The following is a 26355-nucleotide window of genomic DNA, read 5'->3' as shown; positions in this document are numbered from 1 at the left end:
AGCAAGTAAACTGGGCATCCTGCTTTTAGAGTTATTAGTGTCAACATTTTGTTGCGTTGTTTTAGAGGTGTTGAGGAACTATTTCCCCAAGTGATGTTGGGCTCCTCCATGGGGGCTCCACATCTCTGTACTTCAGGCATCTCACTTGAAGCAGCCAAAAACTGGGTCAAGGCAGTGCTCCAAAATTTTAGTGGTGAGCCTCCAAAATTCGAGACACTCGGGGAATGTGTGTTGGGAATAATCTGAGAGCACTGGGGGAGAAATAGTGATGGAGAAGGAGTATTTAATTTGTACCAAATATTGATATTTCAAAATTTGGTACTGCCAGTTTGGAACAAAGCACACTGTCTGTTTTTAAACCCCTGTGAAAGTCGGGCCAGTTGCCTTTGAGCTTCAGACGCTGTCTGAACCCATAGGTTCCTGACTTGCCACAAGGCATTCCATATAGTTGGCTGCTTTGAATCTGCAGGCACGGGGAGTTTTGGATGCTGGCTTTCGAGGAGTCTCCCCACTGGGTTGCACTGGAACCTGGAATTGGAGAACGTGGGTTGGCAAGAGCTGAGGTGTCTGGGAGCTGCCGAGCAGCCCCGCAGGCTTCCCAAATTCCGCTCCCCATCATCCCGTCTGGGAGGACAGAGGAAGCGGGGAAGCGTTTCTCAGCTCAAAACCTCAGAATTTGGGAGCCAGGCCCCTGAAACTTTCACCCCCTGTTCCTGGACGGCTGCTGTATGCAGCTGGAGTGCAGAAAGGCGAACCGGCCTCGGCAAAGGCACCTGGTGGCTCTGCAGGTGGCCCCAGGCTGCCGTGTGCTGCTCAGCACCATTTTGGGACGATTTATCACAGGATCAGAGCACTGAGGAGCGACTGCTCGTATTCGGATGGGCTCCCTTTCAGCATGAGGGGCAATGCTGGAGGCCGGGCAGCGAGACAGCTCCTTCTGCCCAGCAGTGGAAAGGGAGGAGCTGGACATTCACCTGAATGCCGTCCCGAGTTAGTCAAAGCCAGAGCCTCTAGCAAAGCACCTAGACCTGAACACACAGCAGTTCTCTGACAAAAATGTTCCGTCTGAGAATTTCTGACCAGGTCTGGTGGTAAACAGGCTCAAGCGACGTTCTGGAGATGATACAGGGCAAAAATTATTCGGGTCCCCGGTCTGCAGAGTGGGAGGATGAGGAAAGAGAAAAGTAAATCGAAGGGGTTGAAACCGCCGATTGTCCGAGCCTGACCGAGCGGTGCTCAGCCGTGCGGAAAGCTGTGTGGAAAGACGCGTGGCAGCTGTTTGTGTTATTTTCCTTTTTTTCCACAGAAAGCAGCCGCCGCGGGAGCCGCATCCCCGCAGCCACGGCTGAAGGTCCCCGCGCTGAGGGCCGCTCGGAGGGGCTTCGAGGCTGTGAGGCCGCGCGCTGCTCTGGGGGCGCCTTTCCGCGGCGCCGTAGCGGGGCTGAGAGAGCAGAGCCGAGGGGCCCCGGCCCCGAGCGGGGAGGGGGGAGCGGAGTTCCCGGCGGGCCGGCCGCCTCCCCGCCCTCCCCCGGCGGCGTGAGCGAGCGTGTTTGGGAGGGAAGGAGGGGGTGGAAGCCGGGCCGGGGCGGCCAGCAGGCAATTTGCATGAGAGACAGACTGGGAATGAGCTGGAGTGGGCGCCTCTCCGCGCACACAGAGCGGGGCAGGAGGGGGAGGAGGAGGGAGCTGCTGCCGCCGCCGCCGCCGGGGAGAGGCGGCGAAGTCCGGGCAAAGTTTGGTGCCGCGGGCCCGAGGCGCTGAGGCGGCGGAGAGCGGCGCGGGGCCGGGCGAGGCCGCCGGGGCCGGGCTTTGTGCTGCCCGCGGGGCCTGCGCGGAGCGGAGCGGAGCGGGGGGCGGCGGGGCGCTGCCGGCAGAGCCAGCATGTCCTCCATCCTGCCATTCACCCCTCCCATCGTCAAGCGGCTCCTGGGCTGGAAGAAAGGGGAGCAGAACGGGCAGGAGGAGAAATGGTGCGAGAAGGCGGTGAAGAGCCTGGTGAAGAAGCTGAAGAAGACGGGGCAGCTGGACGAGCTGGAGAAGGCGATCACCACGCAGAACATCAACACCAAGTGCATCACCATCCCCAGGTAGCGGCGGGGACGGCGGGCCGGGGCGACCCGCGGGCGGCGCTGCGCTGCGCCCCTCCGCGCGGTTATAGGGAGGAGAAAGGGGCGGCGGGGTGGGAGCGCTGTGTGATAACGGGAGGGGGGAAAGTGCGAGGGGACGAGGGCAGGAAAGAGGTCTGTAACTGAGATTGAAAAAAAAAAAGAACAACAGCAACAAAAAAAGTTGGGAGCGCTGTGGATAACAGCTCTGCGTATTGTAGGTACCCGTGGTCAGAAGTTTCAGCGTGTTCTCCGGCGTTGTTAGGGGAAGATCTGTTTATTTTTGATAAACTATCAGGAAAATGGTTTGTTTGGGTTGCTTGCTTGTTTCCATGTTAGCTAGTTAGACGTTGCTCGTAGAGGTGATTGAGAGCCCTGCTGTGTGTGTGTTTTCCAATGGCTTTTTAGATTGGGAATGCAAATGGCATCGCTGAAGGGGATTGTTTGGAGTGCCGAAGGGTGAATATAACCAATGTATACACATACTAAATTTTGCGTTAACGTAGATTTTATTTTTAGCCTTCATTCTGAGCTCTGCGAGACCATTATAAATCACGTAGGATGTGTGTGTAAGTATCCCATCAAAGAAAAATCTTGCACGTAACTTTCAGCTCGCTGGCCGCAGGCGGTGCGTTATTGCTGAGGGTTTGTTGATTTCAGTGAGCAGGGCCAGATGACTGCTGGGGCTGTTCTTGGTCGTTGTTTGAGGGGTATTTTTTGGTTGCTGTTTGAAACACAGGCCAAAGTTCATTGCAAATATTTGAATGCTGCATAATTGTGTGCTTCTGCATGAGAAGATAGCTGTGTGTGTGTGTATTCATGCTCCTCTCTCGTGCAAACAAATGTATGCTTTCTTGGTTGTCAGAATGATTTAATATGCAGTAGCTAATACAAAGCAGCATCTGTTGCATGAAAAAGTGAAGCAAGTAGCTTAGAAATGTGGGCATTTGGAACTCTGAAATTTTTCTTCCAGCAACTGTGGGGTGGTTTTTCTTCTGCTGTCGTTTTGTTTTTTCAACAGCAACAAAAAAAGAAGTCTTCTGATATTTTAGTGCTGAATGAGCATGGCTGAGATTTTACACTGAATAGATCTGGACCCTTACCTTTCTTAGTTAGCGTTATTCTGGCTTCCTCTTCTAGCTGAAGAGTAGAGCTGCCCCTGATAAAAAATGTAGTAAAACCTCTATTTCAAAATTCTTGGTAAGCAGTGTGCATCCCTCACAGATAATGCCCTATCTAAACCACTTCCCTTAAATACCTCTTCGGAAGAAGAAAATGACTTGAGCAGCCCTGCTGATGTGACTGTGGTATTGTGCCTCGTTGCTGATGAGCAGAGCATGAAGTCTGCAGATGATTCTTCTACTAGCAACAAGGTGTTGTAGCATAAAGGAGGGAGAGTTTGGTATTTTGTGATTGAAAGGAGGCGAAGCGATGGGTGGAGTGGGATGCTTTAGTTGAGAAAAATAATTGGGAAGCTGTAAAATAAGTAACAATGCAAGCAGATGTCACAAGTCGTAAATATTATCACCTCCAGAGATTGTCCTGGAAGGGCCTGCTGTGCAGAAGCGATTGCTTCTCACGGACTGTGCTCAGCTAAAAGAAATGTGAACAGAAATTGTATCATTTCATACTCACTTGTAAGACAGAACCCAAATCCTGTATGTCTTAAACCTTGGTGCTGGGGGAGTATCAGCACATTCTGACACGAGCTCCTTTGGTCTTGGTTTTAGATTTTTAACATAACACTTCCTGTGTACATTTGTTGTTGTTTAATACCGGCATTACAGAGATGCAAGTGGTGGTTGTTAAGTTGCTTTGTTCTGAGCCCCTGGGAAGCAGCAGTGCAGTGAGAGGCTGATACTTTAGGTACCAGAGACTGGGGAGTGTCACCAGGCAGTTTGTCTGGGAGGGGTGGCAAAGCTGGAGCAAGGCCTGTGACTTTGGGCCGTGTCCTCTCCTCAGGACTGTGCTGTTTGTCCTGATGTATCTGCAGATCCGGTCACCCTGTCACTCCAAATTAGCATTTGTAGGACAATTCTAGTATGGCTTTAGTATTTTCTTTTAAAATAATACTACATATCTTGTTTTAGTGTTTAGGTAAACAAGTATGTTGAGGGGAGGCGAAAGGGGGAAAAACATCATTAAGGATTAGATCATGTTGTGCATTGTCTGTAATGCATCAGTAGGCTGAATTGCAGTGGAGCCATGCCAGCGATGACTCTGGCCCAGCAGGAGTAGGGTAAGTCCAAAATTAGCTGTTGTATCCATGAGACAGAGCAAGTTTCAGATGTAAAAGTGCTCAAGCTTTGCAGGAACATTGCTTGTGGGACTAAGGGCTATGCAGCAGATGAGCTAGCACTTCAAATTCCTGTAGTGACAAGGTGGGACTGAATGCATGTATTAAGAAAGAACAAGAAAAAGGAATACATCAATTTTTGTTGCAGGGCTGTGGAATTAGGAGGCCACATTTGTTCCTGCTGTCATTTTTATCAATTTGGAACTGGAAATAGGCATGTTTCTCAATATGCAATCTCCTGATAGTTTGTATGATGGATAGTTTATAGATGAATTGATAGGCACACCTCCCCCCCCAGGTTCCTGTTGGAAGGACATGTGGCATACAGCAAAAGGCTGGAGAGACCCTCACGGATCTCAGCAGAGGTGCTGGCAGGATTCTTTCCCTTCTGTTTTTTTTTTTTTCCTGCTGCAGCAGGAAGCAATTTCCACCTGAAAAGCCTCAGACCACGGGCTTGCTTCACGTTGCCAGTGCCTGGCAGAAGGGTTTGTTAGAGGGCTGTGTGTTGGAGCACTGCTGCTCCACAGCCCATCTTGCTCCACAAGGGAGCTGTCTGTAAACCTGTGTGTGCTGAGCTTTGGTGCTGTGAGCTGACCTAGTGAGGTGTAGCAAGCTGTGTCTGCATGGCAGCAAAATAACTCTTCATAGTACTGCATGCTGTGATAAAAACGCACGCTCTTTTGACCATTAAAATACACCCTTTGTAGTAGTTGGGTTGATCTTGAAAGCTCAGCTCTCAGGATGGGGATTTTTACTGCTTTTTGGACAAGGCTGAGGATGGAGTTCTGTTAGCACATACCCCAGCACAGCCAGGTGTTCGAGTTTACGGCCTCTCTGCTTTGCTCTGTGAGCGAGCTTAGATCTGTTCCAGCTGCTATCAGATGTTTTGAAGTTTTGATAGCTCTCTCTGCTTCTGAGACCAGATGTGGTGAACTGGGAATTTGCTGGCAGCAAACCCGACAGCTGGCACTACCTGCAGAACGTGAGTGCATCCCTGTGGACTTCATGCCTGGGTGAAGAGCTGTGAGTTTGTGGTACTATTTCTGACCTGAAGAGAGGCCATGCTGTGCTCTTGGCAAACCATGCACGTTTTTCTCAGAAATAGTGCATTAGCTGTGAGTGTTTAGCAACCTGAATAGGGGTCTGAACTGTGAAAGTTGGGAACATGTGGTGAGCGATTACTAATTTCTGAGAGCTGTATGATATATGTAGTCCTGCATGAGTGGCAGGAGGTAGCAAATGCTTTGTTTTAGGAGCATTAGTGGTACTGTACATTAAGACATAAACTCATGACATTCTGTGATATATTTTCATATATATATATATATATTTCTGTTAAGCCTATTACTGTATTTATTTTTTTATATCACCAGTGGTTTTATAGGAGCCAGGATTCTTGTATGTAAGAAATACCTTCTTTTAAGTGGTGTTTTTTTAAATTTAGAAACTAAAATTAGCAGTTTTTGAAGAGAGGTGGGTGTTATTTCTCGTGGAACTCATCTGATAAGGATAGAGTGTACCAACTAAAATGGAAATGAGGCACTTTTGTTTAAAAAGTGAAAAAAACAACCTGAACATAGTGTTCCTTAATGGATTTGCTTTTCAATGGGGAAAACCAGGAAGAATAAAGAAGTGATTTTAGGAAGATGTTCAGAGTGAACGTAATTGTGTTGAACGCTGACTGCACAGTATTTACAGGAGTTGACCGTGGTCTGAGGACTGCCTTCATACCAGGAAAATAGGAAAACTGCAGGTAGAGAAAGAGGCAGAGGCACTTCTCAGGACTGTGAACTCTTCTTTCGAGGCTGGCATCTGTCTAGATTCAGCACCAAGCGAAGGACCAGTCAGTTTTGTGCGTTTGTGCACACAGTTGTATTTTCTATGGCAAATTTAAGCTGTCTCATTTTCAGTACAGCCTCTTGGTGTTTGTGGGACGTGCATACATAGCTTTACTATTGCGCAGACTGCTTTCAGGCTGCCTGCTCTCAAGGGGAGCTTGGCCTGCAGTGGGGCATTGGTTGCAGCTCAGTCCTTTGTGCGTGCAGTCGAGCCGCCTTGATGTTTGCTGGCTCCCAGCTGCAGGTAATTTTACTGGCACACCGCTCTGCTGACCTCTATACTGAGCTAGCTTTATGGGCAGGCTGTTGTGGCCCTGCCCTAACCTTTGTGCTGTCACTGCCACGCTGCTGCCATGGGAGTTCATTTGGCTGTGGTGGTGGTGGCTGCAGGGTGGACGCGGCACCCGGTTTGTTTGTGGCTGGCCTTTGTGCTGTTTGTGTGACTTTGCAGATCAGGTCTAGTGGTGAAAATACAGCAAGTACACGGACTCAGCCTTCAGTTCAGTGTACTTTCTACCTGCAGTCACACTTATTCTTCGGTACCCTCCTCCTCTTCCACTCACCAAACGTGATGAGTGGATGCTAAAACTCCTCTTGAGCACAGGGCAGTATTTGTGTAAGATATAGATGGGTCAGTGGGGAGAAAAAAATGTGTATTCTACCATTTGTTGAGATGTTCATGGACGTTCATCTCTCTGCCTTTTTTTTTTTCTTTTTCCTTCTCTTGTGGGACTGAAATATTTAAAGTAGCTTCTGGAAGGACTCGTAATATTCTCATTATGTTGTGTAGTAAGTGGTGAATCTTTGTGAAATAAAATGTTTAAGATGGTTGCTTAACTTTTATAGTATTAGGAAAAGACCCTGAACATTGCAGTCATTTAAACATAATGAGAAATAAATGCAAAAAATTGATGAAATCAAGAAATGCACACTGTATGGGATTATCACATCAGGGATCCAATTAAAATGAGCTCTTCTAATAAATATTAGTTTAATAATATAAACTTGTGATCACTTTATTATTGCAACAGAAGTAAAATTAACAAGATTTAATGGACTGAGCAGCCATTAATTTTCACTTGTTAATTTATTAGGAGCTTCTAACACTGTTAGATGCACAGCAATGCTATTATCCTGCATGAAGCACTTTATGAAATAAATAGGGCCAAACGGTGCTTGAATTAAATTGAAATCAGATTTTATTCTCAAATTATCCGTTTCTGTTTTTTTATTATTATTGTGATTATGATTATTTTTTTCTAGCTTTCCTCTATGCAGTGCAATTAAATTTTCAGGGATGGGCTGCAGCACTCTCTTCCAGTAAGGCTTATGAACAGTACTAATTAACTTCTGTCCTTGCTTGCCTTGATGTGCCGTGCAAAAGGCTTCTTCCAGTCCAAAGCTGATAGTGCAGATTGGCAGCAGGGACGAGGGAATATGGACAGGGCAGAGGTTCTTGTCCAGACGCTCTGGTTCTAGTCGGCCAGCTCCACTGCACTTAGTAAATGTTTGTTAGTTATGTTTTGTTACATGGGAATGGAGTCCAAACGTGGAGACAAGGAAGTTGTTAATAACTGAGCTCTTGTGCTTGTCGCTGAAGAGACAATAAGGTGCGGTTTATACTGATTTAAAGCCATTTTGTAGCCCTTTGGGCCTGGCCCTCATTTTCTCCCCCATCTCCTTGCCATCCCTGTCAGAAGGTGGGACTGAGGCAAGCGTGAGGTTGGGTTGCTGCTGCTGCTGTGGAGCACAATGAGGAGCAGATCTCTCTTCCAGTATTAAAGGTCTGATTGTTCAGAAGCGTGCATGAAGGAACTGCTTAGATACGATCGTAGTAATAATGGTGATATAAAGAAGTAGCCCATGTCCTCAGAAGAGCTGAGCCAGGGAAGAAATAACAATATCCTGTTTTTAGAGATAGAAATTAGAATTACAGAGGAGTTCTGCGAGCTCCAGAACAAAAAATCTTCACTGACAACTAAAATGTAGCATAAACATTAACTGTTGTGGCTGTGCTGATGTGGGTTAACCAGATTTGCTCATTTAGAGGCAGGGTAGGTTTCAGAATCCTACATGATTGCGTGTAGTGTGGGCAGGCTTTAGGTTATCCAGAATTTTTGAATTACAAGGAGAGAGGAAGAAATAATAAAACACATTTGTGAGCCTCGTGAGAAAGCATATTTAATAATTAAAATCCAGTCAAACTTGTGTGATCTAGGAGAAGTGAATAGGTGATCTCGGTAACTTGTATTTGCTCCTGGAGGTACCTTTACAGCCCGCTTACTGTTCAGCACTGAGCTTATGACTGCAAACAAGTTCCAGGGAGTCGTGGGCCTGACCCCGTGACCGGGAGCATCTACATGGGCTATCCATAGGAATGTGCTGTGTCAGCTTACCAAAGGTGAGCCTGCAAATCTGGGGAGAAGGCTACAAGGTGCCAGGAGGGTCAGTCAGGCTGCCCAGAGCCCTCACTTCTTCCATGCTTTTTAATTCTTAGGAAGGAGAATCTCTGTTTCAGGGTATTGTTATTGGACCATCCTTAGCTCACAGCGTAATTTGCTGTTATCTAATCTGGAAACTTCAGTAAACTTTTGCTTACAGGTTGTGTCATAGAAAAGGTTGAAGATTTCCTTAGGTTTGGTGATGTTTATTAACCATAACACAATCTCTTTAGAAAAGGAAGTCAGAACAGAAATTTCCTCCTTTGTGGTGAGGCTGCAACCAGCAATAGATGAATGATGGATGTTGATACTGATATACTGAGGAAAAACTTTGTCCTTCCTGTTCCAGTTTCTTTAATGTGAAAGGAGAAATTTGCTTAGTCTGATTCACTTCCCAGATGTAAAGCTGTTAATATTCACAAAAATATTGGGCATCTGCATGCGATTGCATCTTTGTGTCTGTGTTGACTGTGGAACTGTTATTATTACTTTATCTACTTAGTGGTTAGGGAACACTTTTTCCAGATTTTCCTTTCCCTCCATCACTGGTGATTGTGTGGGACTACAGAAGACCCAACTACAAGCATCTTTAATTTTGTTATATGCAGAAATACCAGATATGTTGGGTTTTGTTTTCACAGAGTCTGTGGTTTCTACATGGAATTGTACAGGAATGTCCTTTTCTTACTATTTGGTGAACAAATTGTTGTTCCCCTTGAGTCAGATGCATAGCCAATCTGTAGCACACGTGTAAAAGTATCTGAAAAACTATACTGGTGTTTGCAAAGCACTTATTATAAAAGCAGTGCTGACAAGCAGCTAGAGCCTAAGTCTTTTCCCACTCTATTTGCATTTGTGTAATCACGTGGATTTCAGTAAATTTGCTTGATTTACATGCAAGTGAAAGGAGAATCAGGCCAGCACAAGAAAGCAGTGGACTGAAAATGGAGGACAGAGGTGTTCATAGGCTGAGTATTGTAAGATTTTCCCCTTACATTCATGGTTCTTGGAGCCACTGTGTGTTCTTCTCTGCTGGGCTGGATGCCTGCCTGGGCCCGAGGCACCGTGTGTGGTGGTGCAGTGTGTGATGGCTGCTCAGAGCTGGTGCTTTTCAGCCCTGGGCTGGAGATACCACCAGGAAGGATTTAGCTGGAAGTTTGGTGGAAATGAAACTTCTCAGCAAAGCATTTCATTTCTGAAGGAGTCGTTGCATGTGTTTCAGTAACGATTTTCCACTGGGCACTATTGTGTCTTGGCAGAGAGCCACCATTTTGTGGCTGAGATGGCCCTGGATGAGAGTTGGCATTGGCACTGCCTCCTGTATAAAGAAGGATTTGGCTGTGCTCACCGTGCTTTGTCTTTCTGTTTTATTGTGTTTTTTTCTTTCTGTTCTGTTTTCAGCCAGCTCACATATCCATGGTGAAGCCATTGCAATGTGCTTCTCCTGCAGCACCCTCACACCTCCCCTGCTACAAGCCTTGCAGACAGGAAGAAGAGTAGGGGTTTCCTTGTGCATGGCCTAGATAAAGCCCAGCCACAGTTCCAGGCCTTGAACTTCGAAGAGCACAAGGTCTGCTGATAACATCTGTCCTTTCTCTCTTCCCCTGTGGCCAGCTTGTTGCAAGGAAGGCCTGGGGTCACTGCTGCTGTTGACCTGGAACCTGAACGCAAGGCTCTGCTGTGGCAAGCTCAGATTGATTATATTGTGAGTTTCACAGGCTTGACGTGCTGCAATGTGCATACAGTTCGGCTGATCTGCCTCCATGCCTCCTTCTTGGGCCTAAATTTAACTCACTTATTGACTATAAGCTTTACGAAGCTGAATCTATCTTATGCTTGCTTTTTTTTTTTTGTTTTTTTTTGGCCTGTTTAAGTGCTGCTTTCTTTTCAAAATTGCTTGGTGTTGTCCCTTTTTTTTCTCTTTTCCAAGGCCCAGCACAGTCTTTGCAGAGATGAGTTAGAGCCATGGAAAGTGGAAATAAGCTCATTTGAAACTACTGCTTTACAAAATAACTACATGTAAATTAAAAAAAAAGAAGTCAATAATCACTGATCATCAAGGCCAGTGTGACTCTGCAACTGATGTCTTTTGCCAGTAGAAGTCTGCTGGCGGTCTGCGAGCTGTTGGGAGCATTGCTGTGAATTAGATGCCGTAAATAAGTTGCATGTAGGTAGGCAGCTGATCCCTGAAGCCTTTTCCCAAATCTTGTGGTGTTTGTTTGGTAGAACACAAGGCTGACAGTTCGCATGGAGGGCTGCAGTTGCATCTTTGTTTTTTTCCAGTTGTAACTGAGTTAAGATAGGCTTTCTGTTGTGCGTAACTGCCTTAATGAGCGTACACTGTGGTTAGGGAACACTGAAAACATCACATTTTGTTCCACACTGCTGTGTACCATTAAGCAAAATACTTAACCTACTTGTACCTCACTCTTCTCTACCTAGAAAATGCAGTACTTGCCTCACGAGGATGTCAGAGGATGTAATCACAGTTGTGAAAAGCTCTTAGCGTTTTGACAGATAGACAGGGTTGCAAAACTCTGTACCTTGCTGCTGTAAAAGGCTTTCTGTTGCTGTGCAGCCATCTCTTTTCACACTCAGAAAGCACTTCTAGTTTTTTTTTGGAAGCTTTCTTTGAAAATATGTAGGTGCTACGTCAGTGGGAATATTAGAATTCCGGAGATGTTTAGCGGTCAGCTTTTACTGGGTTTGCATAATATTTATCTGTTCGTCACTGCGCCGTACCTCCTGTGCACATGGAATATTTTGACTGGTTGCTGCACATCATACCACAGTGGTCTGCTTCTGAGCTTAGGCTGAAAGTGTTAGCACGAGTCCAGGGGAAACACTATACACACAGCCTCATGTTTTCATTTAAGTAATATTATATAACCAGATGTGAGCATAATGCCATCCAAACACAAAATGCTAAATGAAAGAAATGTGTTCATGCAGGGATCGTGCTGTTGTTGGTAGACCTTTAAAGCCACGACTCGCAGCAGCAGCACGTGTTGGAAAAACGGATCACTTGTGTACCTATAACTGTGCTCTTTCACTGAGCAGTTTGGCAGCCGCTGAGTGCCGGGCAATTGTGAGCACCTATTTGCTTTAAAACTCCTTTGCATCTGAAGACTTCTGGTGAGTTGTTCTGAAAGAGATGACTGAAAGCTAATAGCTGGCCATCTGGCTGGAAACAACATTATTAATTAAGCTTTCTCTTTTTCTTTTAAATCATTTACAAGTTTGAAATAAATGCTCTTTTCAAGGGTATTGAAGCAAGTTGGATTTGAATTCTTGCTGTGGGAAGCAGTGCGTTTAATGCCTCCCTTCACTAAAGTTAAGAATCAAGAAGTAATGGTTACTTAGATTTCTAAGAGCAAAACAACCTCCAGATTAGTCCTTATGTGTTTTAAACAGCTACTCTGTGTAAAAAACAGCCATCAGGCTCAAAGACTATCAGCAGCTCCCATTTAAAGATAAAAAAAATCTTTACTACTTATCAAGCCCTTTTAACCACCTTTTCCATCATGGTCTTTTCACAGCCTGTTGAAGGGCCTGTGCTTGCTGGAGGGTGTTGGTGACCTCTGTTTTATTACTTAGGCCACAAAGTCCTTTGCAGCAGAAAGATTTCAGTTCACTTTTGCAGATTGGGATAATGAGGACCCGAGGACTGGGCTGACTGGCACTAAAGTGCAGGGGGGTAGAGGCAAAGCAGCAGCTTGGGTGCAGGCTGCAGTGCTCCATATGCAGGGTTGAAGTGACGTTGCTCTTGAGAGAACATCTCCCCATGTTCTGGGTGGAAACGGTTTGCAGTAGTTTAATAATAGTTTAAAAGCTGTTCTTCCTGAGTAGTGTTAATAAATCGTAACACAGTCATGATGTAGCATTCAGAATTACATTCGTAAAGCAATGTTGTGTATGTGTAATTTGGGGGAGCCTTTTGGGATAGCAGCAGCTCTCACAGACACAAGTGTGATGAAGAACTGAAGAGGTATGGAAACTTACTGGTGGTTTGACCCAAATAAGACAGAGCTGTCCATTTTTGGTATGAAGCTCAGGAATTACAGCTTCTGAGACGGAACCATTTTGCTAGGCAGTGAAGTGCACTGAAGGAGCAGCCCAAGCTTATGCCATTCATTACAAGCACTTTCGCCTCCTGCCCAGCGTTCCCCCCCATTAGTTCTCCATTCCTTGCTGGCAGAACTATGCTGTAAAATATTGCTATAGCAGACACAAATGAACACATACAAGCAAGCATAGGCCGTGGAAATTATGGCTTGAAATTGAGTTTTGTAAGTCACTGCTTTGCATGCCAGGCTCCACTGGTTTGAAAGCCCTGTTGAGGTAGCTGCTTCTAAACAGAAGTAAAAATAGACATTTGAGTGCTCTGATCTTAGAAGAAAAAAAACCCAACAGGCATTTATTGGATTATGATTGGCTGATGACTTTGAAGCTGGAGCCAGTTTTATGTTACAGAGCTTCTCACCCTGCTTATTCTCTCAGCTCCTGTTCTTTCCCCCTCTCCATTATTATTATTTTTTTCCCTGTTTTCATGCTTTCTATTTTTAGGGCGGCATTTCAGAGTTTCTGCTATAGTGGCAGGCCAGCTATTCCGGAGGAAAAAGAAAGAAGAAAGGTGGGAGGTAGAGCTAATAACTGTTATTAATTTGGGTTTTGAGTGTTCATGTTCAGAGACCGTATGTTTCCAGTTTATCTGATAGTGGATGAAGGATCTTCTTGCACTCAGAGCCATTGATTTATGTGCATCCCGACAGTCTTTGTGCACCTTGGCAGAAGAGAGGAAAAGTTGGAGGTTTAGGACTGCAGGGGAAGTTGTAGAACAATTCTTTGTGTCCAGCAGAACAACTTCAGGTAGCAAGTGGTGTTTAGTTGTTTAGTTAACCTTTTTGTGAAGGAAGAAAAAAAACAACGTTGTGACTAAATTAAAAAAAAGCCATAAATATGCTATTAAGGTCTGAACAGAAACGGAGTAACCCTTGCTTGGTGTGTATACATGTGTTTATGTAAATGAAACTGTGGGATGAGGCTTTTGCAGGCAGCTCTAATGCTGATCAGAGATTGGAGTTCCTTCAAGAGCATGAGAGCAGGGAGAGGGCATTCTGTGGGGATGGAGCAGTGAGTGCTCATGGGTGCAGAATTCCTCTGACCGTTCTGCTGTGGGGCCTGTGATGCTGTGTGGCCCTGCTAAAGCTGTTGCATGATTAATTAATGGACTCTGCTAATGTATGCCTTTGTGATCTGTGCCTTTGTGCCTTGCATTTTCTTGGGGCTTGCCTTGCTTTCTTTGTTTAGAGGTTGAAGTAGCCTGAATACTATTTTTCTTCCTGTGCTATGCCTGAGAATTAAACCACAGGGAAGGGTGGCTTCTTGGAGGGGATTGAGGGACACAGAGGAGTGTTCTATGCTTATGAGAGCAAGAGGTTTTACTCAGTGTGACAAAGCTTAAGACAGGCCAGGCATAGCTATTTGATAGCATTTGATGTTTGTTGTGAGCTCAGTGAGTCGTGTTTTCCTCTCTGTGATTTCTGGGCCATCACTTCTGCACGTGCAGAGCAGCTCTGAGTTTACATCACTGTGAGAATAGCTGGGGAAGAATTGCATCTGAATTTTTCACGTCATGTTGTATTTCATCCTTACTTGTGGTTTACATCACTGTGCTGACTGCAGCTATGAAGAGTAGTTTTCTAGGTTCATTTGGTTGTTGTTGTCAGAAGCTGTCTGAAGGCTGCTCCAGTGTAAGTGCACATGCAGTGTGTTGCTACAACTTAAATCACTGCAGAATTATTTTTAGATGACCAGGATTATTTCAAAATATAGGCCATAACATTTCTAACAGTGATTTGGTAACTTATTTCAGTCAGTTATAGATTGCACCTCATGTTGACTTGAATGTATCGCTAACTTGCAGGATTTTGTTTCTTTTAAAGCAAGTGAGGCTGCCGCTCAAAGGTATTTCTTAGAATAGTTGGGATGAACTGATAGATGTAGTTTGCTTTATTGTCACAGGGACTGGGTTTTGTTTTCAGGGGTTGCCTCCTGGCACAGCAGGCTGAAGAGGGGTAAGCAAGAGAAAGCTTTACAGTTTGCGTACATTTGTATCTACTGCAGTAGTTCCTGGGGGCTGAGGAAGAGGTGACCAACGACACTGTGTGTATTGTGCAACCATTTCAAGGGTGAAAATGTACATGGGATCTTTTCTTTGGGGAGATTTTGGAAAAGTTTTCTGCAGGCTGAAGAATGTCTCGGTGAATGCGTGTTGCTGACTGGCGGGCACATTCAGGCCAGCTGGTCAGAGCAAGTTGCATTATGCTGGCAAAAGTTGTGATAGCAGTAACCCCCACGCTTAGACAATATATTTTTATCTTACTTTAACCCTAAATATTTTGTTACTGTGCCAGTAAGTGGCAGAGCAGATTTGGACGGAGGAGACATAATGGGCTGTGTTTCTGTGTCTCATTAGGCTAGTTTGATGAGCCAAGTTCATTTCATCAAAAATGACAGTCCCAATGACAATGTTATCTTGTTTCCACATGCTTTTTTTTGTGTCATTGTCTCTACCTATAATGACAACAGTGACATAATTTTGCTTATGATTTCCACTTCTCCAAGCATAGTTCTGTTACCTACAAACCACTGGAGGAATATTACTCGCTGAGGGAACCACTTGATTTTGAAGAATGCGACTGAAGATTTTATTTTCTCAGCATCCTCTGCCAGTGACTGGTATTTTCTTGTTGCTTTCAATACCAGGGACTATTCAATACAAGTTTGTGGCTTTGCCAGCAAATAGGTATATGGTGATTCCTTGATGACCAGGCGTTCGTCCCATGCAAGGCCTTTCCAAGTTGGCCATTTGGTAACTGTCCTTGCAAGGTACCTGTGAAGTGCCTAGCACTGGAGATTCAGACTCGCTTGCTCCTTTGATGCCCCCTTCAAAAAAAAACACCTGGTGATTCCTCATTGTGCAAGGTAAGCAACCTGTTAAAGGTCGTGTCCCCTAAGAAGAGCATGTGCCATCCTTAGCCTAGCACTTTTCATGAGAGCTGCAAGTGTTTGTGTGCTGGAACAAGGTGTTCCTGTAAGAAGTGTGGGTATGGAGCTGGCTGGGTGTTGCCAGACTTGCAGGGTTCTGGCGTTCTCCGTGTGGAACGTGAGCAGCCGTCTGTCTGACCCTTGTGCAACTGCTAAATGAGCAGCACTCGCAATATTCCTCCATTCCTAACCAAGTCTAGCTGTCTGCAATTTGAGCGTTTATTAGCACACAGATAAGTTAATTATACAAAAGGCAACATTACCTTGTAATTGCCTAATCTTCCCATGTGCAATAATTGGCCGCTGGGTATGTCGGATAATGCAGATGTGTGAAGCCTTATAACTTCATGGGAGCTTTCTCACTGAAACTGAGCTCGATCACCACAGTGCATTTTGTCAGAGGTGAACATATTCCAGAATGTGGGCATGTCTCTGTCAGTGACAGAAATGGAGTCTGAGTGTGCTGAATGGAAATACGTCTTACGATATTTTCTTCTTTAACTTAAAAAGAATCTCCTGTAATTTTAACCGAATTCTTAGCGTCAGTTGATGGTGTTCAGATGCATCTCTAATGTGCTTCCCACGTTTGCCTTTTTGAAGCCGTTCATGAGATTATTCCAGCTAAACCCTGTCTTTCTCTGGTGTTTGGTCTCATCCTCTGCGCTGCACTAGCAGTGCTTAAAGCAATAGATCAGCACCTAATAAAAGCGGGATTATCTCTAAGCTGGAAATAAGAAGAAAGAGCCTACTGTGGAAGTTAGAGGGGTTGCTTGTTGATACCGATTCATTTCATACTGCTTGCAGAAACTTCCAGTGCAATAATGAGGGGTCTTCAGTGGACTTTCTCACTGTATTTTACAACTTGCAATCTATTTAGACTTCATCCGCTCAGACAGTTCAGATGATCTGTCCCCTGTTATGCAAATATCACAAGCTGTTCTACTTGTTCATTTATTCTGTTGGAAAGGCAGAGGGGGAGAACAGCCTTGATTTGCACCCCTAAGAGACGCTATGCAAACCCACTCTCAGGTTTCTGTGATGGGAGCTGCGCAGTTTTTTGTCCTTTTGTCTGTTACCCTTCTCTTTCAGTCATCTCTTAGTGAGTAACAGTATGCTGTGAGACACAAACTCTGGAAGTCTTTATTACAGTGTGTGTGTGAACCATAGCCATCACCAGAACTGACTTTCTCATGGGCTGGCCCGGTGACTGCCTGCGGGGAGAGCCTTGCAGCTCTCTGCAACGTGGCTTTGGGGATTCTGGTATTGTGGCTTCCCTGGGCGCAGCAATTACTGTCCATTTTGCAATCAACACCTGTCTCTAATTTCTGCTTCCAGCAAAGGACACTGCCTGCTGTATAAAACCCTTTGCTGTTTGTGTATAGAATACTCAGCTTTTTACAGTTGAGGCTAGGAGACACCGCAAAGGCAGATGAAAGTTAAGTAAAGCAGTTGTTGCAATAGGCCTAAAACAAACATCAAATTTGGTGAGGTTTTTCCTTCCTTCCCTTCGTGGTTTATTTTTGTCTTTATTTTTAATATGGGGGAAGGGTGTGAAGGGGAAGGTTTCTCTTGAAACACGAGATTGTCTTGGGGCCTGTGCATGCAGTTGTTGTTTGCTTGTTTTCTTTTCCCACCATCCCCTCCTTTAGGAATTGATTTCTTCAAATCCAGCTTTCCATGATCTCAGGCCTCCAGTGAGCGTCCTGCAGGCAGCCGTGTGTGTGTGTAGCAGGAAGCCCTTCTGGCCTGTGAGCACTGGGACGAATAGCAGCAGACCCACCAAATTCTCACGTGCATAAGGCAGACATGTTCCAAGGAGTCTTGCCTGGCCGAGCCTCATAAAGTCATTGGAACAGTTCACTGTTCCCTTCCTAAAATCTGCGGCTGCTTGCACATGGCAGTGGTATTGCTTGAGGTGTTGTCAGATGTGTGTGTTTCTGAGGGAGCTGCTTTGCCTGCAGTAATATTTCTTTAATTTGACTTTTGACCTTTCATAGCAGATCTGCTTAACAGCCAGGTTGCTGCTTCTTAAGAATTAAAACGTTTTGGCGAGGATTGCCTGTGATTTTTAGCTTGCAGTGGCTGCAGCAGTCTGCCTACTAAATATGTGTTCAGTGCTATTTGAGTTTTTAAAGAAAAAGGTGCATCTCGTGCTGAGTTTAGGTGCTTGTTTCTAGAAACGTGACTTCCCCTGGCAAGTGAGTATGAAACAACAGAGAGCATTCTGGGACCGAGTGAGCATGCAGCTCCGTGCCCTCTGATTGAGATTGCTTTTTAAAGGGCATAATCTTATTTCTGGCCATCCCTGCCTGAGGCTGCTGCTCGCTTGTGCAGGGCTGTGCTGCTCAGAGCTGCGCTGTGTCTTCGCAGCAGCAAGATCACCCGATGCGATATCCTGGAAGTCGTGCGCTTTTAAGTCGCGTTTGTGGGCACTGAGGTGACCTCTGCATTGAAATTGGTAACTTGTGTGTCTGCGTCTTCTAGAAGGGCATCCTGTCTTCATTTAAAGAGATTCCACTATTTATTTTCTTACCTGTTTTATTGAGCTTCCTTCTGAAGTAATAAGAGCTGTTGAAAGAAGATCGTCTGTGTTCTTTTCAATTTGTGTTAGTTTTTAATCAGAATTCTGGTGCAGTTTTACAGTATCAGGAGGGCTCTGGGAAAGGCAGAGACAATGCTTCAAGTATTTCTTTTATGGGTAAGCCCAGGGCAAAACAGTATCTTGTTGTTCCAAGCTATGCTTAGCATTTCTGCCCTGAGGAGAAAAATATGATTACGCAGCACATAAGGCTTGCCTGGACAAGTTGTAATGAATGTTGAATAACTGTTTGGTAGCAGCTTGTGTGCTTTTAACTTAATAAATATACATTGTGGTAGTGTTACAGAGGACCTCAAGATTATAATTATTTGAAATATGCTTTATGAGTGCTTAGCAAAGCAAACTAGTTTGAGGGCTCAGCCAGGAGCACACGCTCAGAGGAGATGCAAGGCATTTTCCTTCACCCCGTGTGATTTGAAGCAGAAGACATCTGCCTGTCTTCTGGCACGAGACTGCTCTGCAGGGCTGTGCAGTGCCTCTGTAGGGCTCTTTGCAACAGGACTGGGAGATGTTTAAATACTTGTCTGGGCTGGGGCTGCAATGGCAGATGGTTTCAGGTAACTTAGGGAGCCCGAAGCTGCTGAAGGCCAATGGAGCATCGAGTTGCCAGAGACGTGTTGAGCTGGGACTGGGGCTCCCTGTGCTTGGAAAACTGAAATTCCAGGGAACAGTCAGAAGATGTTATTGCAAATATGGGAGACCTGCTGAGGCTGCAGGGCTGTTCAGGTGTGGACAAAAGCATGAGTAAGTCGGCACCACTTGAGCTGTCTGAGGTCCAGAAGAAGCTTGCTGTGCCCACTACTTCTTTACCTTCTGTAAACCTAGAGGGTTCCTTTCCAATGGCATCCATTTGCTAATGGGAAAGGGGCTTTTACTGTTAGAAGTGCAGCAAGAAAGATGTTTTTCATTTTGTGGAGTTTTTTCTTTGCGCCGATCTTGGTTTTAAGCCAGTTCAGAGTGAACTTTGACACTACGGGGGAACTAAAGTAGATAGGATTATTAGAAATTGCAATTGAAGTTGTCAAAAGGTGATTAATGCTAGAGGCTTGTACTTATTACTGTGTGGGCAGCCTCCAAAGTAGAGCTGCATTTTTAATTGTTGTGATGCAAGCTCTTCAGGGAAAGCTTAAAGCTGTCATGTTTCTGTTTGCATGTGTCTCTGCCTGAGAAATCCCACATCTGGAGCACTGCACACGCTCAGCAAGTTTGCAGTGTCGGCAGGGTGTTAGACCCATTAGATGTGGGCTGCCTAGATGTTCTTAACTGTGTGTGAATGGGCTCTGCAAAGAGGCAGGGACTGAGATTCCTCCTGAAAGTGTGAGGCTTGCTGCGTGCATGTTTGCAGTTGTTTCTGTGCATGTGCCATGGATGCATATAGGCTTTTGGGGCCTCCTGTAGCTTTGACCAGGCTTCAGGTTTGGAAAGCATGAAGAAATTAGGAATTCTTCAAGCTCTGCCTTGGCTCTTTTTTTTTTTTTTTTTTTTTTTTTTTTTTTTTTCACATGGAAAAGAGATGCCTGGGGAAACCTGGAAAGCTGTAGGAAAGCTGCTTAAAATGGCAACGTGATTAATTTCCACTTCATTTCTTCAGCTGGAATCAATACTCGGACAAGAGTTTCAGCCTGGGAACCGAACGTTCAAATGCAGGCGAGAAGAAAGGGGATTGCTTGCATGCCTTTTATTTCTGCTCAACACAGCACATACAAATGGCCATTGGTGCCCAGCTTCTGCTGACTGGGCCCTGTGCTGTCTTTTAACGATGGAAGGATGTGAGGGCCTGTTCGTAGGTAAACTTGTAGCCTGATGTTTGCTGGGGAAATTGTAGGGTCGTCTCATCACTGCTCAGGGCCCTCAGCCCAAGGTAAGAGCTCACCTGGGGTGTAACGTAGCACATTGAGGAAGAGCTCAGGCATTTTCTGGAGCTCGGGGTTTCCTGGTTGTATGCATGCAGTAGCTTGTGGTAGCTCCAGTGCTCTGTGAGAGCACACTGCTTGCTATTAATGCTCTGTACAGCACATGAGCCCGCTCCTGCCAGCAGCCTGCTCCCCGCAGGGAAGAGCTGTGGTTTCAAAGCAGCCTGCCATCGCATTCCAGGGCAGCATTCAGCCAGCTCCCAGCTGCCCTCTTTTCCAGCCACTCTTCAGATCTAAGCAGGGGATGAGATGCAAACTGGATGAATTGCCTTTGTGGTAGGAACAGGCCATTTCCAGCCGACATCTCGGTCACCCTTGGAGAAATTTGGTAGCGTGGAGGAAAAAGAGGGTGCTGGGGATCCAGTCTGCCCAGCAGCTTAGGTGGGCAGCACCAGGCATGCTGCCTTCCTCAAGTGATTCTCTGGGCTCGTCGTGTTCTGCAGCAAAATTTGTGGGCTGCTCAGATGTTCAGGTCCTTTTGGTTTTTGAAAGCAAGATCAGCTTGCAAAATATCAGATGTTGATGCCAGATGTATCTGGATGTGGTTTGCTTTGTTCTTGAACAATAGACAGTTTTAAAGAAGGAAGAATATTGCTTTTGCCCATATGTCCCATTGTCTCCATCCTGGGTATAATCGTGGCCACAGAGTTCAGCATTATCATGCTGATTGTGTTTGTAGTGACTCAGAGCTGAACATTTGTCGTGTGTTTCAGTCCATCTTTGATCACTTCTTTTCTGATCGAATGTGGAATTTTCACCCACTGCTGTAGGAACTGTGGTTTTGTGAAGCAGTTCCCAGTGAGCAAATCCTGTCATTGCACATCTATTGGGTGCTGGACTCCTGGGTGTAAGTGTTGTGTTTGTTCAATGTGTTTCTGTCTACGTTTTTCATGGCCCTGTACTTCACCAGCAGCAACTCTAAGGGAGATAACAAGTATTTGTTTTTCTTTGATAGAGGCAGGACAAAATGGTAGTTTGAGAAACAGGAAGCACACAGATGAGAATCATTTTGTTTTTTCTACTTGGAAGTCTCAGGTTTTAATTAGTTTACCTAAGATCTCAATGAGTGTCTTTCATTTCTCTCTGAAATGAAGGACTGATGGCTGAATTTGAATAAACAGATATTGTAACACAATTTCCTGGCTGTGTGAATGAAACTTGAAAAACTAAGAGTGATGAAACCATAATTGGATTAAACGTATTGCTTTGCCCATTGGGAATATGGGTAAAATTTCTGTCTCTCAGTAGCTTTGTTTTGACCATGTTAGTTTAAGATCCTAGGCTCGTGGCTTGTGTTACAATGGCTTGAATGGCAGATGGCAACTATGGAAGTGTAAATTAGCTAGCAGCTGACATTACTTGGAGAGCTATTGATCGTGTTGATACCATTATATGGGGATAAATGCTAGTTACTCAGTCAATAAGGATGGAATAGAATTTACTTGGAATCATTTCATTAACTTAACCCATCAAGAGTTCTTCTTTCCAATTACGCTACTACAGTATTTTGGTGTGGGTTCTTTTTTGTTTATTTTGGTTGGTTTATTTTCCCAAAATAACTTACTTCAGTGCCTGGAATCTGATTCTTCATAGGTATAAATTCAGAGGCCTTAGAGGAGCAAAGTTTATTATAATTTTCTTTTAATATCTTTCTCCTGTTTCCTGGAGCGTTCCTATTCAGCACACGGAGGTGAGGAGAGGAAGGAGGATGGGTGGAATGCACCCATCAGAAGAGCCTGGGGCAATCTTTGTATCTCTCGGTGATTCCTCACTGCCTTGGGAGCGGTGGTGACAGGTTTTGAAGGGGAGCATCCAGCATCCCTGGCCAGCACAGTGCTAAATGTGATGTGGGGTTTGTCAGAGGAGCAGCTGCTTGGGTCCTGCCTTGGATCAGAGCTGGTGTGTGGTGTCTCATAGGAGCCCTTCCCATAAAGATCTTGGCAAAGCTCTTAGCAAAAGAAAGCAAAGCCTCTGTGCCTTGATACAGTGCTCAGCATGAGATGATTGACTCGTTTTCTGCGTGAAAAAAGTTACTCGGTGATTCCAATTCTAAGTCTGCTTTTAGTGTATGATTTGTTAGCGTTTTTTGCATCCAAGGCTTAGAAAAATCTGATCCAGGTAAGGCAAAACATGAAGGCAGTGAGTGAAGCAGCAAACCCAGAGCTCTGGACACTTTCCCCAGCCTAATAAATAAATAGGCATGCAGCTTGCGGTACAGCAATGTTTGGATGATGATGCTTTACTGCATGACTCTTCCCTAGCATGGAAATGTTACATTAACACTGGTCAAAAGGAAAATAAGGGATTTAACTTCAACAGAGCTTCCTTCAAAGCCAGCTGCTGCAAGATCAGAGACACCTAGGAATTAGTTGGGTGGTGCAGAACTTCTCTGACTGACCTTCCTGCTTCAGCCCTGGAGTGAGGAGGGTGAGCACTGCAGAGCATACATGACATTGCTGCGAGGCTCCTGCTGCCATCCCTGGTGTGGCTGTGGCCAGGTGCTCACCTGCTGCTGAGTGAACACAGCAAATGCAAGCTGAGAGCTGACCCTGAGCTTTGTGCTTTGTGAAGAAGTACTTTTAAACATCAGCAATTTGTATGTTGTTGAGAATTTATTTGTGGCCTGATATCTTGGTTTGTAAATATTTCTGTCCTGGGGAAGGGGAGCTTTGCTTTCATGATTCCACTATCCCAAATCGCTTCTGCAGCTGCTGAAGCCTGCGAGACTTCCACGCTGTGCAGCCAGAGATGCTGTTCCTTTCTCAGGATCCCTCTCCACTTTTAGCCCTGAGCAGCTGCCCACGTTCCCTGGGGCTGCATATATCCAGCAGTGCAGGGAGGCCTCAGCAAGGCCGTGAGAAATGGGATCTGTGGTGCGAGGTAGCCAGAGCTCCTGCATGCTCCAGAGGGTTTATCCTAAGCCTGATGTGGTGTGCTGGCCTTCCTTCTGGCTGGGGGCTGAAGCCAGCCTGCCTGGGACTTGTGGTGCCCTGTAGTCGCATCCCTTTTTGCTGCTGAGTGAGGAAGAGTTACAGGGAGTCCTCTCCCTGCTTGGCCAGCTTGGTTGCACGTCTGGCTTTCATACCCCAGTCAGAGGGATGTGTGCAGGTAACTGTCACCCAGAGCTGCACCTCTGAGCTCGCACCAGTGTCAGTGATGCTGAGACAGCTCAGCTGAGGGACTTTATACTTCTTTTTTTTCCTTGTTAATTCAGCTTTCTGGATTTGTTTTAAGTAAGAGTAGAGAAGACCGTACCAGGAGCATCTCGGTTTGAAGCAAGCTTAGCAAGGAGTTTTGCTGAAAACAGAAGGTGATCCCAGTGCTGTCATTCCAGCAGTGAGTGAGCAGTGAGCACCGCGGGAAGGGCTCGGAGGAGCAGGAGGAAAGCAGCACGGGCTCAAAGAGCCTCCTGTTATTCAGCGCTCAGGAATGCAGAGGCATGCTCCAGCCGGGGTGTGGGCGGCTGTTTGGTTTGTGGTTCTTGCTGGGGGGTGGGTGATTTTTAAGAGCACTTGCTGAATTCGCATTCGGTTGAATAATGACTACTTTGTATACAAATGATAAATGTTAGTCACAGCGGGGCAAAGAAGTCCCTTGTGCTGGTTATGGATTTGGCGTATCAAAGAAGGGAGAGGTGGAAAAAAAAAAGAGAGAGCAAGCCCAGGGTGTCACTGCTTCAGAACCTGCAAAATTAAACAGGGTTGCAGTTATGTTATGTGACATCTTTAAGCCTTTGGCTCCCTCAACTTAATGCCAGATAGCTAAATTGGAAAAATTTATTGCAACTGGCATATCTTTTAGAAGCCTGTCATCACAGAAAAACTGTCAGCAAACTGTCCTTGCTGGCTTGTTTCTGTGCAGTGCCTTTTTTTCAGTGCTGCATTAGATGAGTCATTTCTGCTTTCCTATGGCAGGCGCTGCCTGCTACAGCCAAACCTATATGATCTTAGCTGGGTTTACGTGATTTTGGGGGTTTGTTTTATTCTAGTATCAAAGATTCTGGTAAACCAGACTCCTGAAGTGGCATTGCTGGATTTATACAAGCACCTCTGGCCAAGAACCCTTATTTATCTTTGACCTCCTCCAGTGCTGTTGCTCCTCTTGTAGTCACACTTTGCTGACAGTCTTTTCAGGTTGTTTTAGTGCAGAGTGAGGATAGGACTAGACGTGAAAGAACATGTGAGAGCTAGTTTGTTTTTCCAACACTTTATTGTCCTATTGATCATTTGCAATTATTGCTTATTTGAAGAAGCAAAGCTCAGAGCTCAGCATCTGGCTGGGGTTAATCTCGGTGCAGGGCCTTGGTGGTGCTTCCTGCAGATTGACCTTGGGGATCCCTTTTTCCATTCCTCCCTTCTGGCTTTGCTCACAGCCAGAGGCCCAGGTGTTCCAGCTCAGGTGCCTGCATCAACTTGGTGTCACAGCAGGCACCAGATGCTGGGATGTGGACTTCAAGGGCCATTGCCTTTAGGGAAAAACGGGCTCAAAACAAACACTCTTATTGCAGCAGCTCTCAGAAGGCTATGAAGTGGTTTAGGTTTAGGTATTAAAGTGGAATATTACACATCTTTGGTATTCTGGTTTGTCACTGCTCTGCTGCTGGGGTAATACCGAGTCTTGTGCAAAGCTTGTGTCAAGTAACCTGAAGAGGATTTTGAGTTACTGTGCATCGATCATTAAAGCCTCAGACCCAGGAGAATCAATACCAGTCACTTGATGAAGCTGAGCATTGGTTTCTTGCTCTGCCAATCTGCACAGCCCTTCCAGGGAAGGTGAAGGGCAGAAATCCTGCTTGAAGCAGAGGAAGTGGGATTCCTCCTGCTGGTTTTGCTGCAGCAACGAAAGGCAAGTTTTTAATTAATTGGGGGGGGGAATCCACAAATATTTCCGCGCTTTCTGACAGATGAAAAGGGGGCTGCATATCACTTCTAACGTCAATAATGTTAATCATACAAAGCCACAAAAAGGAAATTAAACTTTAAAAGCCATGTTAAAATAACACTAAAGATCTGACTATAGCCCACAGAGGCAAAGAAGTTCAAAAGGAAGACTGAACTTCAGCTGACCCTGCTGTGCCTAGGAATTGCAACACAGTTTCTCTGTAATATTATCCATTTTTTGGAGAGCCTTTTACAGGGCAGGAAGAAGAAGGTCAGTGGCACCCTATTTAAACCCAAAGTTGTCCTCTGTGCGGTTTGTACAACATGAAAAAGAGAGGATTTAAAGTTGCAACTCAATACATCCAAGCTATTGAATGTGTGGATTTATGATATTTATCAAAAAGAAGAAATCTCTTCAAACATACTAGTGTTTTGCTTTGCTAATGTTTCTCCCAGAGATGGTATATGAGCAGAATGTCTTTCCCTTAGGATTAACATCTCTTCCTCTCAACTTTTGGCCTTTTAACTTGTAAATCATTTCACTTGATATCTGCTTCTTATTAACAAATATTAAGCTTTTCTGCTGGTAGCTAACTGTGTATCTCCCCGACTCTTTCTTTTATTCTCTGGTTCTGCTTCTGAAATCTTGGCTTTAGTAGGCATTTGTGTGTGGGGAACTTGTAATTGCTTCTTGCTCACTGGGAGTTTTGTTACAGATGTTGGTATTTTTTGGCCCAGCGCTTGAAATGTTGTCAAGAAATTAACGCTTAACAAGCTGGGAAATTCTTGAGTTAATTAGTGCTGCCTTTTTCACAGGTGTTGCAACTGTTTCACTTTTGGCTTCAGGAGAGGTTTTTAATCAGAGGTCTGAGTGTTTGCTTGTGCCTTGGCAACTTCCAGCAGATGCAGGCCAGCTCCCTTCTCCTCAGCGTGCTGCTGCAAACTGTTATTGCAGAGGAGAGGTTAACTTTAGGCCATAACTTCAGTTTTAGAGCCTTCTAGTAAGAACGAAACTGTCTGAACTCGTGGTAGGGGATCGCTTTTGGTTCTTGGCCCGATTCACTTTTGGCCCTGAGTGGGATGTTGTGTCTATGCCAGCAGCTCTGTGCTGTGGGGTTTGTGCGTCCCTCATCTGCCATCGGCGCCCAAAGCCTCGTGTCTCATTCCCTTAATCCCTGGTCCAATCCATCCCCCTCTGGAGCTCTGTGCAATTCTCCTGCTACCACCTTTCTA

At 45.3% G+C, this 26355-nt stretch overlaps 1 protein-coding gene across 2 annotated transcripts in view; it reads left to right on the top strand.

The window, feature by feature from the left end:
- The first annotated feature begins 496 nt into the window (after nucleotides 1–496).
- SMAD3 (SMAD family member 3) overlaps nucleotides 497–26355 on the top strand; it is a 66542-nt gene continuing 40683 nt past the window's right edge. Inside the window, exon 1 of one of the 2 annotated variants that reach the window (XM_048956570.1) lies at nucleotides 497–2087. In XM_048956570.1, the coding sequence (XP_048812527.1) occupies nucleotides 1882–2087 (206 nt within the window). In that variant the 5' untranslated portion in view covers nucleotides 497–1881. Of the gene's footprint in view, nucleotides 2088–2230; nucleotides 2323–26355 lie in introns of those variants that run through there. The other variant, XM_048956571.1, reaches the window with a different exon arrangement.

Source organism: Lagopus muta, chromosome 10, assembly GCF_023343835.1.
Source record: "Lagopus muta isolate bLagMut1 chromosome 10, bLagMut1 primary, whole genome shotgun sequence".
Taxonomy (NCBI): Eukaryota; Metazoa; Chordata; class Aves; order Galliformes; family Phasianidae; genus Lagopus; species Lagopus muta.
This window is presented reverse-complemented; position numbering and strand designations above follow the sequence as displayed.